At 47.9% G+C, this 13060-nt stretch overlaps 2 protein-coding genes across 2 annotated transcripts; one reads left to right on the top strand and one right to left on the bottom strand.

Annotated features, from left to right (window-relative positions):
• Positions 1–429: 429 nt before the first annotated feature.
• LOC6554199 (glutamine--fructose-6-phosphate aminotransferase [isomerizing] 2) lies at positions 430–3362 on the bottom strand. Its single transcript, XM_001981429.3, has 2 exons — positions 1333–3362; positions 430–1102 (listed from the first exon to the last, which is right to left on the bottom strand). The coding sequence occupies exons 1-2, from the start codon at positions 3007–3009 to the stop codon at positions 728–730; spliced, it is 2052 nt and encodes a 683-aa protein (XP_001981465.1). The 5' UTR covers positions 3010–3362; the 3' UTR covers positions 430–727.
• Positions 3363–3784: 422 nt separating this feature from the next.
• Positions 3785–8755, top strand: LOC6554198 (peptidyl-prolyl cis-trans isomerase G). Its single transcript, XM_001981428.3, has 8 exons — positions 3785–4213; positions 4847–4934; positions 5668–5697; positions 5760–5899; positions 5959–6103; positions 6178–6304; positions 6371–6565; positions 6625–8755. The coding sequence occupies exons 1-8, from the start codon at positions 3910–3912 to the stop codon at positions 8590–8592; spliced, it is 2997 nt and encodes a 998-aa protein (XP_001981464.2). The 5' UTR covers positions 3785–3909; the 3' UTR covers positions 8593–8755.
• Positions 8756–13060: the final 4305 nt, after the last annotated feature.

Here is a 13060-nt window from a genome sequence, read left to right as displayed (position 1 = left end):
CTGTTACATACTTTTCAATTTTGTATACCCTTTTACTCTACGAGTAACGGGTATAAATAAAATATTCAAATTTATGCGATCTATCGATTTCGGTATACCATTTATTTTAAGGAATAATACATTTTTATTCCGTTAGGATGCTTCAAATTTAAAATATTGCTCAAAATGTATATAAACAATTGTAATTATATCTTAAATTCACGTGTTAACATAACGTAAGAAAAATATTTTTACGTATACAGCAATAACGTGACGTGGCGTTCGACTTTTAAAATATCGAGCTTAAAATGTTTAAAATATGTTTAATGCCAGATAAGCATTTTATGTGAAAAAGAGCTTTAGTTTTTATAATTAGCTGTAGAGCAATGTATTTCGATATCAAAATATATTCAATGTTAAGACACTTTCCATTGTACTTTTAATTCAAACCAACAAGATACTTTTAAAGAAAAACTGGAAATATTTATATTTCAATTGCACATTCACAAAAAGTAGTGGGTCCACAACACAAAGGGTCAGTATAGGCTACAAATGCTACAAATGCAGGGGTTAAACAGACTCGGCTTCAGCCGGATGGGGCACAGTGGGTTAAAGGGATAAGGGCCGAATTTCGATCCGAGAAAATACCAGAAGATTTCAACTTAAGTCCTAGGGTTTGTTTTTGTTTTTCTTAGGCAGATACTAAAATGGAATTCTTGAGGCGGCGTGAGCCGGGTAGCTGGGTTGCCTACTCCACGGTCACCGACTTGGCCAGGTTCCTGGGGCAGTCCACGTCGCATCCGCGTAGCACGGCGATGTGGTAGGACAGCAGCTGGAGTGGAATCACCGTGAGCACTCCCTGCAGACAGTCCACGGTCCTGGGGATCTGCAGCGAGCGCGTGGAGAAGGCCATGGTCTCGTTGTCGCCCTCCTCGCAGATCAGGATCGGTCTGCCCTTGCGGGATGTCACCTGCTGCAGGGCATTCATGCACTTGGTGTACACCGGATCCCGCAGCACGATCATCAGCACGGGCATCTCGTCGTCCACCAGGGCCAGTGGTCCGTGTTTCAGTTCTCCAGCCAGGATTCCCTCGCTGTGCATGTACGTCAGCTCCTTCACTTTCTGCAATGGGAAAGTAAATTGGTTAAATTTAGCTCATAAAGCGTGGAACAAACATAATGATTAGTTGAAGTGCACTTGGTAAAGGGTATAATACTGCAATAAACAAGTTAATTGATTTGTTGACATAGGTTATTTTCCATCAAGCGATACAATTACGTTCCAGTGCATATATAAGGATGCATAAATGAGATCTGATTAAATTAAAGCTTAAAATTGATTAAATGGATTACCAGAGCTCCCTCCAAGCAGGTGGCGAAATTGAAGCCCCTGCCCATGATGAGCAGCGACTTGTGCTGGTACAGCTCCTTCGCAAGCTGCTGAACCTGCGAGTTCAGCTTCAGGACAGTCCTAATGTGCTCGTCCAGCTGGGATAGACCATTGATGATCTCCAATCGGCGCTGTTGCAGGGAGAGACGATCCTCCGACATGACTAAAGCGAACATAACCAGCGAAATGAACTGCGAGGTGTAGGCCTTCGTGGAGGCCACTCCGATCTCGGGTCCAGCGTTGATGTGGACGCCACAGTGCGACTCGCGACAGATGCTGCTGCCCACCGTGTTGGTAACGCCCACGATGAGGGCTCCTCGCTGTTTGCAGTACCTGAGGGCCATCAGGGTGTCCGCTGTCTCACCCGATTGCGAGATAAAGAAGCACACGTCGTCCCTGAAAATGGGCGTATTCCTGTCCAGGAAATCAGAGGCCAGTTCCACCATTACGGGCAGTTCGGTCAGTTCCTCCAGCAGCTGCCTGGTGGCCACTGCACTGTGGTAGGATGTGCCGCACGCAATCAGCATCAGGCGGCGGCAACGCTTGATTTCCGGTATGTACTCCTTGATGCCACCCAGAACGACAGTCTGCGTATCGAACCTCATCCTGCCGCGCATGGTGTTGACCACTGATTCCGGCTGCTCGAAGATCTCCTTGAGCATGAAGTAATCGTAATTGCCCTTCATGATCTGCTGGATCTCCATCTTCAAGGTGATGATCTCGCGGGCGTGCGGATCATCGGAGGATTTGTTTAGGCGATGAATGCTGAGGGTGCCATCGTTCTTGACGGCGGCCACATCGTCATCTTCCAGGTAAATCACCCTATTCGTGTGCTCTATAACGGCCGAGGCGTCTGAAGCGAAGAAATACTCCACTTCCTTGCGCTCCAGCGGCTGAAACTCGGCACTGCAATCGCCGGCCGGCAATACTTGATAGGCCTGCTGCTGCGGCTGACCATGTGGGCGATGCGCCTTGGCGTACAGGATGGGTATGTGATCGGTGGCCAGCTTGGTCTTGGCCTTGATGCCCACCAAGAGCGGCGATCCCCGCCTGGAGGCCACGCACTCCCCTGGGAAGTGACTTGACTTGAAGGCGATAGCGAAGGCGCCCTCCAGCTGCTGAATGGCCTGCTCCACAAGCTCGCCGAAGGTGTAGCCAGGATGCTGCTGCCACAGGTGGTGGACCAGCTTGGCAATCACCTCCGTGTCCGTGTCGGACTCGAACACATAACCGCGCTTCTCCAGCAGGGTCTTCACGTCCTTGTAGTTGGTAATAATGCCGTTGTGCACCACCACAAAACTGTTTTCCTCATCGGATCGCTGCGGATGTGAGTTGACCTCGGAGGGCACACCGTGGGTGGCCCAGCGCGTGTGTGCTATGCCAATGTGGGTCTCGATGGGCAGGGAGTAGTCCTGGCCCAGGCAAACCTCCGCCACCGCGTCCTCCAGGACCTTCACCTTCCCCGTTCGCTTCACCAGCATTATGGACTGTGCCTCGCCAGAGTTCAGCGCATCGATGGCTATGCCAGTGGAGTCGTAGCCGCGGTACTCCAACCGCTTCAGTCCCTGCAGCAGGAGATCCAGGACCTCCTGTCGCGACTTGGGCGTCAAGTAATTTAGGTACGCGAATATGCCACACATTCTGAAATGCGATTGCTCGTCTTGAAATTTTCGGGTGATTCGTGGTTTTCCACGTCGCAATGTAAACTTTCCGGTCAGCTGAGGCTGATCGTTCGCTTCTGAGGCGGCTGCAATGCGATTGTCGTGTTTTTATCGCGACACTGGCTGGAATTTTTTTGTTTTTCTCTGATAAACCAATTATTTGCTTTTTCGGCGGAAAGAACACGTCTTCGCCTTGCTCTCTCGCTCGCACTCACGCTCGCGCCGCCCTTGCGCCGCTCGTGCGCTCTCGTTCACGCACACAGTTACACCCACACGCTAGTTGCCATGTAAACATTGGCTTTGTGTGACCGTATTCCAGCCAGGGATGGAACGGCGTCTGTAGAGAATTTATATTTTTTTTTCGAATTGTTCCTTTTGAAAATTTAATAAACATTAAAAATTATTTACAAATGTATCATCTGTCTATTTTATCGGGCCAAGGTAAGAATAATATTACCATAAAGACCCAATTTCAATTCATTGTTGGGTTGAACAACATAATGTTTTTCTCGAAAAAATGCGCATTGAAACTATATTTCCAACCGTGTTCCACCAATATTGCGGATTATATTCAAAAGCATTATCTGATAATTGGTTACTGAAAGTCTCCAATTAAATGTTTTGACTTTATATAACTCCGATATTTCTCTATTATAGAGAGCAAATACAAATTTTTTAACAAATTTGACAAAAAATAAAATAAATAATAAAATATCGATACCTAATAATTTGCCAAACATAATGGACATCGATATTTGTAACTGTATGTTTTTGACATCCCAAGTTTTAAAAAGAGTTGGCAACGCCGACATTGTGCAACGCGAAAACGGCGAGGAATACGTATTAAACAGCATTTATTAGCAAAAATCTGCGGAAATAATGACGGTAAACAAGCGCGACGCGGGTGCCACGCGATCGCGGTGCTTCTTCGACATTTCCCTGGGCGGACTGGGCGTGGGCCGCATTGTTTTCGAGCTCTTCAGCGATGTGGCGCCCAAGACGGCCGAGAATTTCCGCGCACTTTGCACGGGCGAAAAGGGATTTGGCCTGGTCACCGGCAAGAAGCTGCAGTACAAGGGCGTGATATTCCACCGGGTGGTCAAGGACTTCATGGTCCAGGCGGGCGACTTCTCCGCGGGGAACGGCACCGGCGGCGAGTCCATCTACGGCGGGACATTCGAGGGTGAGTTCTTCCGGTTATACATACATACATACATATATGTATGCGTCTGCCGCTGTTTGTGGGGGAAAAAATCAATACAGTGGGTATCTGATAAGAGGAACAGGATTTAAGAAGCCTAGATTCAGAGAAAGCCAAATAATTGGGGGGATAAATTTAAAAAATGTACATTAACAAAGATACTTAGTCCAACCAATTACACTAAACTACACTACAATAATCCACTTAAGTTTAACAAGCTGCAAAGATTTAATCTGTTTAGGAAAGGCTATAAATCTTTGGATGTGTCCTTATTTCCATATGCACCAGCCAAAATGAACAAATACCCCATTTAAATGTCAAAAATAAATGCGCATTTCGCATGGTCACTCAAGCGACTCAATTTAAATGTACATTTTGGCATATATTTCCATTAGAAATATAATGGTGCACATTCATTATTGCTAATTATACGTCTAGGTGGAAAATAAGTGGAAAATGGGTCAAATATGCAAATAGAAGCGGATTTAGGGAACTCCAATTACATGCACATTAGTTGTTTAGAAGATTGGGTTTTCGGGGTGCTCATCTGGGGCTTTTGAGTACCATGTGTATTTAAAGTGAATTTGGTTTAAACAATCGTATTCCTCTTCGCAGATGAGAGTTTCGAGAAGAAGCACGATCGTCCCTTCCTGCTGTCGATGGCCAACCGGGGCAAGAACACCAATGGCTCGCAGTTCTTTATGTAAGTGCTCTCAATGGAGGTCCGTAACCGGCTGGTCCGGACTAACGTGGCCGTAAATTTAGTTTCAGTTCTGTTTCAGGCACCGATAATTCAGCTAAACGTTCTTCGCCTTCTTTTTGATCTATACTTAAACCTCTGTTGTTGTTCATTAATCTATTGCCATTTAGCCTTAGCCCGTGGGCAGTAAAGTGTGAGCTTGCGTCCCACTGACCAGCGGACAGATGCATCGCAATCTGTCCTCCAACGGCCGATGCACCGCCATCCACCATCCCCAGTGCAGCTGGTCTGTGGGTCCATAAACCAAGTGAAAGACGATGCAGATGTCTTTCAGCTCACTGGTCTTTGGTCTCTGGGGCTCGGTCCTCGGTCCTCGTTCCTCGGTCTCAGTGTGTCTATCTCTCTCTCGGTCTCGGCTCATTGTGGATCTTTGCCGGAATCTTGGTCTGGATCCTCCCCAATGGATCTGCCAGATGACGATGTGCTAGCCATGGCCAACTGCAGCGACTCTTGTGGTTGGTGGCTTGCCAAAATCATGTGTGCCATCTCTGCCTACACATATGTAGAAACCTTTAAACTTTGTTGCACATGACATTGTCTCCACCTCAACCGACAACAACAACAACGACAACTGAACCAACAACACCGATTTCAACTACAACTGCCTACTGCAGCCCAACAACCAGTTAGCCAAAGTGTAAAGAATATTTTTCTCTTCTTCTGTTTCTCATTGTAGTACAACACAGCCTGCGCCACATTTGGACAAGTAAGTTAGCTTTGAGCACATTAAATAGATCACAATAATAACGACATGCTTCCTCGTTGCAGTATCCATGTTGTATTCGGCCAAGTTATATCCGGTCAGGAGTTGGTGCGACAATTGGAGGATTTGCCCGTCGATCGGAACTCTCGCCCGCTGCAGGATGCGGCCATTGCCAACTGTGGCGAACTAGTTAGACAGACAAAGGGTACGACTGCCATCTATTTTCACATACCTCCTATACTTGACATGCCTTTCGCCACTTAGCCAAAAAGGAGAAGAAGCGAAAGAGGCGCTCCACGGCCACTGAGGACTCAAAGAGCGAGGAAAGTGAGGCTGAGGCCAAGGCCGAGCAGAAGGACAAGAAGAAAAAACGCAGCCGCAAAGATTCAAAGTCCAGCGAAAGCGAAGAGTATGTGATAGTGCCATATCTTGTATATACTTGGTTTATGGTTCTTATTTTGTAATTGTTTCACATTTGCATAGCAATGAAGCAAAACGGGGCAATGGAAAGCATGAGCAGAATCCGCAGGATGATGACGAGGACCGCGAGGAAGGCGAGCTGCATCCGTTGGTCACAATCACAAAGATAGATCCTAACGAGATACCAGAGGTAACTGAAATGAATTATCTTTTCCTATGATTGAATATCCATATTCCCATACCCTTCTGTATTCAGGTATCGAACAAATTCCTAATGCGCGCGGAGCGATCCAAGTCGCGAGATCGTGAGGACCGTGGAGTTCGCGGACAGGATCGCGATCGAAGCAGGGATCAGGATAGAGAGCGCAATCGTAACCACTTCGGTTGGTCAAAGAAACAGGCACCGCCCACATCGCGTAGCGGTCGCATTGTCAAAGGTCGCGGAGTGTTTGTTAGTATAGACAACTATTTGTAACTCCACACAATATCTAACACAAAAACTCTTCACAGCGCTTTCGCACCCCGTCGCGTAGTCGTTCGCGAAGCACTACGCCACCTCACTGGAAACATGCCCAAAAGCGGACCATCAAGTTGTCCGACTTGGAGCGCATTGAGGAGGAGACCAAGATGCGCGAGGAGGAGGTGAAGCGTCGCGAGCATGAGAGGAAGCGTCGCCACGAGGAGGCCACAAAGAATCCCAAGCAGTCGTTTTTCGAGCTATCCCATGCCAGCACTTACGGTGGCAAAATAACTCCGGATAGGTTCTCTCCAGAGCACAAGCCCAAGTCAAAGGACGCCGCAGAGCGCGGTAAAGCCAAGGAGAGAGAAAAAGGCGGCGAAAAGGATAAAGCGAAGGATGTGACTCCTGTCAAGCGCCGCAAGTCGATGGACATGAACGCCCTGGACTACGAGCAGCAGACAGAAACCGAAGCCGAGTCCGAAGACGAGGAACAGTTGAAGGTGAAACCACCAACCAAGCAGGACATCAAAGTGGAGTCATCGGTCAGCAAGGATCGCAACGCTAAACGCGATGAGCGCAAGCCCGATGATAAAGCCAAGCCAAAGCGCAGTCGCTCCCGAAGCCCACGTCGCCAGTCCCCTTCACGTCGTCAGCAACGTTCGCCCGCCCGACGTCCTGGTCAAAACTTTAACCAGAACCAGAATCAAAATCAAAATCAGTTGAATCGGGGCAATCGCCGTAATCCGTTCGCGGACAGGGATCGCCGCCGTCGCTCGCGCTCACAGGATAATGAGTACCGCAATCGTTTCCCCCTGTCACCAATCAGAGGAAGAGGCTCGCCCAGTGGCGACCGCCGGCGGCAGCAGCGTTCCCGCAGTCAAAACCGTAGGCAGGATTCACCCAGCCAGAGGCGTCAGATGTCGCCGGGCAGAAAGCGTCAGGATTCGCCGGGTAGGAAGCGTCCCAGCTCAACGGATAGAAAGCGACGAGACTCGCCTGAAAGAAAGCGAGAGGACTCAAACGACAGGAAGCGAGAGGCTTCTCCCAAGCGCAAGGACTCCGCCAACAGAAAAATGGAGGATTCCCAAGACAAAAAGATACAGGACAGCAGCAAGCAGGAGGATACTGCGGGAAAGAAACGGGGGGATAGCCCGAGCAAAAAGCGAAAGGATTCTGATAAGAAGCGTCAGGACTCTCCTGTGAAAAGACAAGAATCGCCGGGCAGAAAGCGTCAGGAGTCGCAAGACAAAAAGCGGCAAGAATCGCCAGGCAGGAAAAAGGATTCTCCTGGCAAAAAACTCGCGGAGTCTGCCGACAAAAAGCAACAAGACCCGCTTGCCAAAAGACACGATTCACCAGGCAGAAGGCGTAAGGACTCGCCGGAAAGAAAACGCAGGGACTCGCCCGACAGAAGGCGCAAGGATTCACCGGCCAGACGACGCCAGGAATCCTCCGGCAGAAGGCGCCAGGACTCGGATGGCAGAAGACGCCGCGAATCGTCTGGCAATAGACGCAGTCGCAGCCGCGGACGCCGGCACAGCTCGTCGCGCAGTCGCAGTCCCTCAACCAGTCGCTCCCGCCGGCGCCGCTCGCGCAGCCCGCTGCCCAAGCTCACCTCCGCGCTGCCCATGAGCGAGGAACGCGAGAAGGCGGCCCGCGAGAAGATGCAGAAGCGTGCGGAGGCCGCGCTGCTGATGAAGGAGCACATGCGCAATGAGATCGCCAAGGAGGAGGAACGGCGCCTGGAGAAGCAGCGCCAGGACGACATGGAGAAGGAGCGCACCACCCGCGAGCTCAACGAACTGGAGCGCCTCAAGGCCGAGACGCTGAGGAAGCTGCAGGACGAGGAGCGTGTGGATTCCGTGGGCCCCGAAGCGGCTGCACCCGCCGGAAGTGAGGCCAAAACCGATGCCACCAGCACCAGCGCCCGGAGCAAACGCGAGTCCAGCACGGAGGATCGGCATCGCGACAAGAAGCGCAAGCATAAGAAGCCCAAGACGCGATCCATTTCCGAATAATCAAACTAATCCTAGACGTCGTAGTTGACACCCGAAAACTGCGCCAGACTTGGTCATGTTCCATCAATTTCAGGCCTCCACTCGAAATTGCAATTGTAAAAATCGCGACCCTCAAGTTTTTGTAGCTAAGTCCGTTTAATAAAGGTAAACGTCACTGTACTGATCCACTGTCGATTTATTTTATGCTTTTTTCTGAATTTGCAAACATGTTTATATTTTTCTTAGTTTACCTAACAAACTAACACGTGTCACGTGGTAAGCCAATAATTTAGAAATCTGAATAATGTTAAATTATTTTTATTTTGATTTTTACTACTGGTAAATATAATTTATGAAAGCCAAATATTCAAAAAATTTTATTTTCAATATTCCAAAGCCCTGGAAAAATTAAGCCTTAATAGCCGAGTTCCGCACCTAGCCTAGACAATGTGAGCTCGAATACTCTCATAGTGCTGCCCATAAGAAGGGTCCACTGGTATACACTGGCAGCACTCTTTCAGGAAGTTCCGGGCACTAGATGGCGCCACTTCTACAAGGACTTAAAGGACATTATGTTTCCATATTTTGTTAATTCTTTGCAGGCCTTCCACGCTAACGAACAATATCTATTACCTAATTTCTAATGCCTTTTAAATATTTGCTCCGAGCTTTTTATATTTGAAATATCTTTTTGAATCGCTTGCAATCAGAGGGCTTCTCAAAATAATCAAACCTTACACATACAAGCAGTTGTACAAAGTGTTATTGTTAAACAAATTACGCTGTACAACATATTTTTAATTTCCGAGCGGATTTGTCGGAACTGCAATTTTCGTAGTTGTTTAAACGCTCTAATTGCCAAGTGAATTGCATAAACACTCGTATATCCTCTGACCAAATTGCCCAGTGTTTGCCTAATATTCTTATATTTTATGTGCATTTCTTTCGGACCGAAGACGACCCTTTGGTTTCGAGAGACAAACAATGGCGAAGGAAGAAAAATAACAAAACTGCAAGTTCAACTTTTGGGCTGTGGGTTGTTGTGGCTGTCGTTGCAAGTTGCAGGTGCAGCATTCCACAGAAAACAAATGTGGCATAAAATGCAATATCTAGATATGGATTGCTACAAAAATGTATAGTGCTACATATTTTTCGACACTTTTATTAGTGATTTCCGCACAAAAGTGTTTTCCATTGCATTCTTTTATGTTTCAAAAATATCTATGTAGCACGTTTTGATGGATGTAAATTTGAACGTTACAATGTTTACTTATAAATCCTATTAAATTTTATTGATTAATTTCAGTTCACAATAGAGACACACACTTTTCGGCCTGGCATTTTGTTGGTTTTTCCTTGGGTGCCGGTAGTTCTTCTTCTTGTAGCTCGTGCGTTGCAAGTTGCCGATGTTGTTGTTGCGCCTAGGTGGTTGCTGGTTGCAAGTGCCACTGACAAACACAGCTGTCGAGTGCGGCGCTTAAATGGCAAGTAAACTGCAGCCGAGCGTTTGCTTTGCTAATTTTGCAGGCATTCTGCCTTTGCAGCCTCTTCTCTAGTGCCACACCTACTTGGCCCGCCCCCGCCCCGCCCACGCCTCCCCGACAATTGTGTGGGCGTGGCTGTGCACTTGCTGCTTATTATTTGCACTCGGCAAGGCCAACAGCATAATAAATTGGGCGACAGGAGGAGGCGGTTTGCTCGGTTCTGGTGTCGGGGTGAATCGGAAAATCTTTTATTCATGAATGCCGCCCCCAGCCACCCACTGCGTCCATAAAAATTGCACAATTTGAAGCGCTTTTCCCACTTTCCCCACGAGCCGCTTAGTCTGAGACATACGTCCAAAAAAACAACAAAAAAAAAACGAGAAAAATGGAAGACGAGGCGCCCAAGAAAAGAATTTACGCGCCTCGAGCGGCTCTCTCAAGGATTTCGGCAATGGCTCTCCTGGAGTCCTGCCCCACCCACTTCTGGCTGCAGGCGATAGTTGCATAAATCATAAAAGCCGCACTTGTTGTTGTCCTTGCAGCCACCCTCCCGCCGCCCCAGCCCCTCCCCCTACCCTCGCATCCCTGGCAGGACTTTACGACACTTAAGTAACGCAAGTGGGCGGCCTGAGTGCCGCCAAACGTCTGAATTTGATTGCATGGCCACAACAGCGACTCAAGAGGTGCCACTCCCACTCCCACTGCCCATCTCCATCAGCATCTCCTTCAGATGGATAAAGGATTCAACTCCCCGCGAAGAACTTGGCGCATTTATTTATGAAGGTCTAAAGGTCTACCGAAATCCAGCTCCGCCCGCCGATTTCGGTCTTCAAATTCTATTACCGGAATATTTGAGTGAAAGAGCGGCGATGCTGGAGGGAAATGTTCTTGTGCAGTGGATAAAGCATCCAACAGGTTGAATTCCCTAACCGAAATAGCGGATTGGTGACCATAACACTGGTTTGCAGCAATAACAAACTGCTGCCACTCGTTTCTCAAAGTTCTCAAAGATATACCACGTTTGTATTACCAAACTAAAGTAATGTACATTTCTGGGCAGAGCCTCAGCTCGATGAAGTATGAATACAATGGCTGTAAGTGCTTCATACGCATCAATTTATGTTTTGTTTCGTGTTTTAAAACTAAGAAAATCCTCGAAAACCGCTTAATGCAAGTGCCCCATTGGCCACCTGCCACCACCGACAACTGGCGCCCAACGAGCAGCACACTCGCCGCCATTTGAGGAGGGCCACGCACTTAATTTATGACTCGCCGTGCAATAATTCAAAGTCATAGGCCTCCAGAGGCCATTCAGGGAGCACTCGGCCACTCATTCGCTCAAGGGGCTTCTGGAGGGGCTGTTGGCCACACCTCGCTCTGCGGCGGCATTTTGCGTTGGAATTTTTAATTAAAATATTAAAGCATTGAGGCTGTGAGGTGTTTTTAATCTTGAAAATTGGTTTAATTGTTATTTAGGATTTGTTGCCGATGGCTGTTGTTGTTCTTCTTGTTGTTGTTGTTGGTCTTGCTGCCCATCTTGTTTGTGGTGCAATTTATGTGCGCCTAATTAGAACAGACACAGCCGCGGTGTCAGAGGCTCCCTCCTCACCATTCCTTGTTTTTCTGTTTTTCCGCCTTATACAAAGCCGCTTCATAATTACCATATTTTCAAATTACCATTGGCCGGGCCAGGGCCATGGTCGCCATTTTCCTTTGGGCCCGCGGCCATAAAAGCTAATTGTATGCGTGCGTGGCTCGAGCGGGGGGAGGGTGTAGGGGGGGGGGGTGGGAGTGTGGGGAAAGGTAAATCCTTGGCATGTTGTTTCCCCGGTGATTTATATTTAATTGTTGTCATTATGGTCATCAGAGAGCGTGTGAAGTTCCTGCAGGACCTGGCGGCACTCCACCACTGTCCTGGGATGATGGAGTGCCCCAGCTGCTGGCGGGAATTCTTTGAGTGTTGCCTGGGTCAACACGCTGACAGATGTCTAATTGCTGGCCAAAGTTTTCCCATAGCCAACGCGCTCTTTTCTAAGGACTTGGCGCTCTTAGCATTTCGCAAAGAGAGAATCCTCGTGTGGCGGAATGTTGGCATTGGAACAGGACATTCCCGGCGCATGACTTGCATCCATTTCCATGCCGTGCGGACTCGCCCAGCCATCGTTTGTGGCGCCTCGTTTCAGTTGCGGCCCGTTGATGGCTCCACCTGGTCGATGGGGGATTGCTTTTGGAGCTGGGCAGCCGCTGGAGCGTGAGTTTAATCGAATTTGAGCAGAATATACGATATTGATATTCATTAAATTAAATGCAATTAAATTCGACTCTGATTGGGCCAAGAGGCCGAATTATTCTCACACGATGCGGTGTGGAACTGGAGTGACACAGACGTAATTGAATAGTTGTGGATTTGATTATGCAATTGTGCCTCAAGTGGGCAAGCGGACAGTCAATTTGCCGCTGGCCACAGTAGTTCATCAGCATTCCGACCACCGGCAGAGCAATAAATATTTTTAATTATTCATAAAATAAAAGCGAACACTTATTTGCCTGATTAATACAATTCCCCCCGCCCGTTGCGTTCCAGCGCTCCCTCGTCCTGCCGCAAATTAAATTAAACTCTTTTTTTTTATCGAGCCGGACTCGTTGCGATCTGGCTGCAATCGATGTTGAACGATGTCCAATGAAATCATCAGCACGAACAGCACGAGCTATATTCATTAGTTGCATTAATTCAATATGACATCCCTTGTGTCATTTGTTTTGATGTCACCACCCCGCATTCACAATTCTCCTTAATCAGCCCGCAAGCGATTGTATTTTAAATGATTATTAATTTAAATGCGTTTTATAGCTCCTCATGCGTAGCTTTGCCCTATCAAGAGATACAAAAAGTGTGCGAAAGCCGTCATACTTTTAAATACGCAACTATCTGATTGTTAACTCAACGTGCTGGCAAACGGATACTTTCGCTTTGATGCACATTAAAATATTATTAAAAACTAGGA

This window comes from Drosophila erecta, unplaced genomic scaffold (genome assembly GCF_003286155.1).
Source record: "Drosophila erecta strain 14021-0224.00,06,07 unplaced genomic scaffold, DereRS2 tig00000000-arrow-pilon, whole genome shotgun sequence".
In the NCBI taxonomy this organism is placed as follows: domain Eukaryota; kingdom Metazoa; phylum Arthropoda; class Insecta; order Diptera; family Drosophilidae; genus Drosophila; species Drosophila erecta.
This window is presented reverse-complemented; position numbering and strand designations above follow the sequence as displayed.

What these genes read in the sequence shown, in the direction of transcription:
- LOC6554198 (XM_001981428.3), top strand. Translation starts at nt 3,910, where the DNA reads ATGACGGTAAACAAGCGCGACGCGGGTGCCACGCGATCGCGGTGCTTC. An exon ending in ATCCTAACGAGATACCAGAG is followed by an intron (nt 6,305 to 6,370) that starts GTAACTGAAATG and finishes TTCTGTATTCAG; the next exon opens with GTATCGAACAAATTCCTAAT. An exon ending in TCAAAGGTCGCGGAGTGTTT is followed by an intron (nt 6,566 to 6,624) that starts GTTAGTATAGAC and finishes AACTCTTCACAG; the next exon opens with CGCTTTCGCACCCCGTCGCG.
- LOC6554199 (XM_001981429.3), bottom strand. Translation starts at nt 3,009, where the DNA reads ATGTGTGGCATATTCGCGTACCTAAATTACTTGACGCCCAAGTCGCGA. An exon ending in CCTGCTTGGAGGGAGCTCTG is followed by an intron (nt 1,103 to 1,332) that starts GTAATCCATTTA and finishes TTCCCATTGCAG; the next exon opens with AAAGTGAAGGAGCTGACGTA.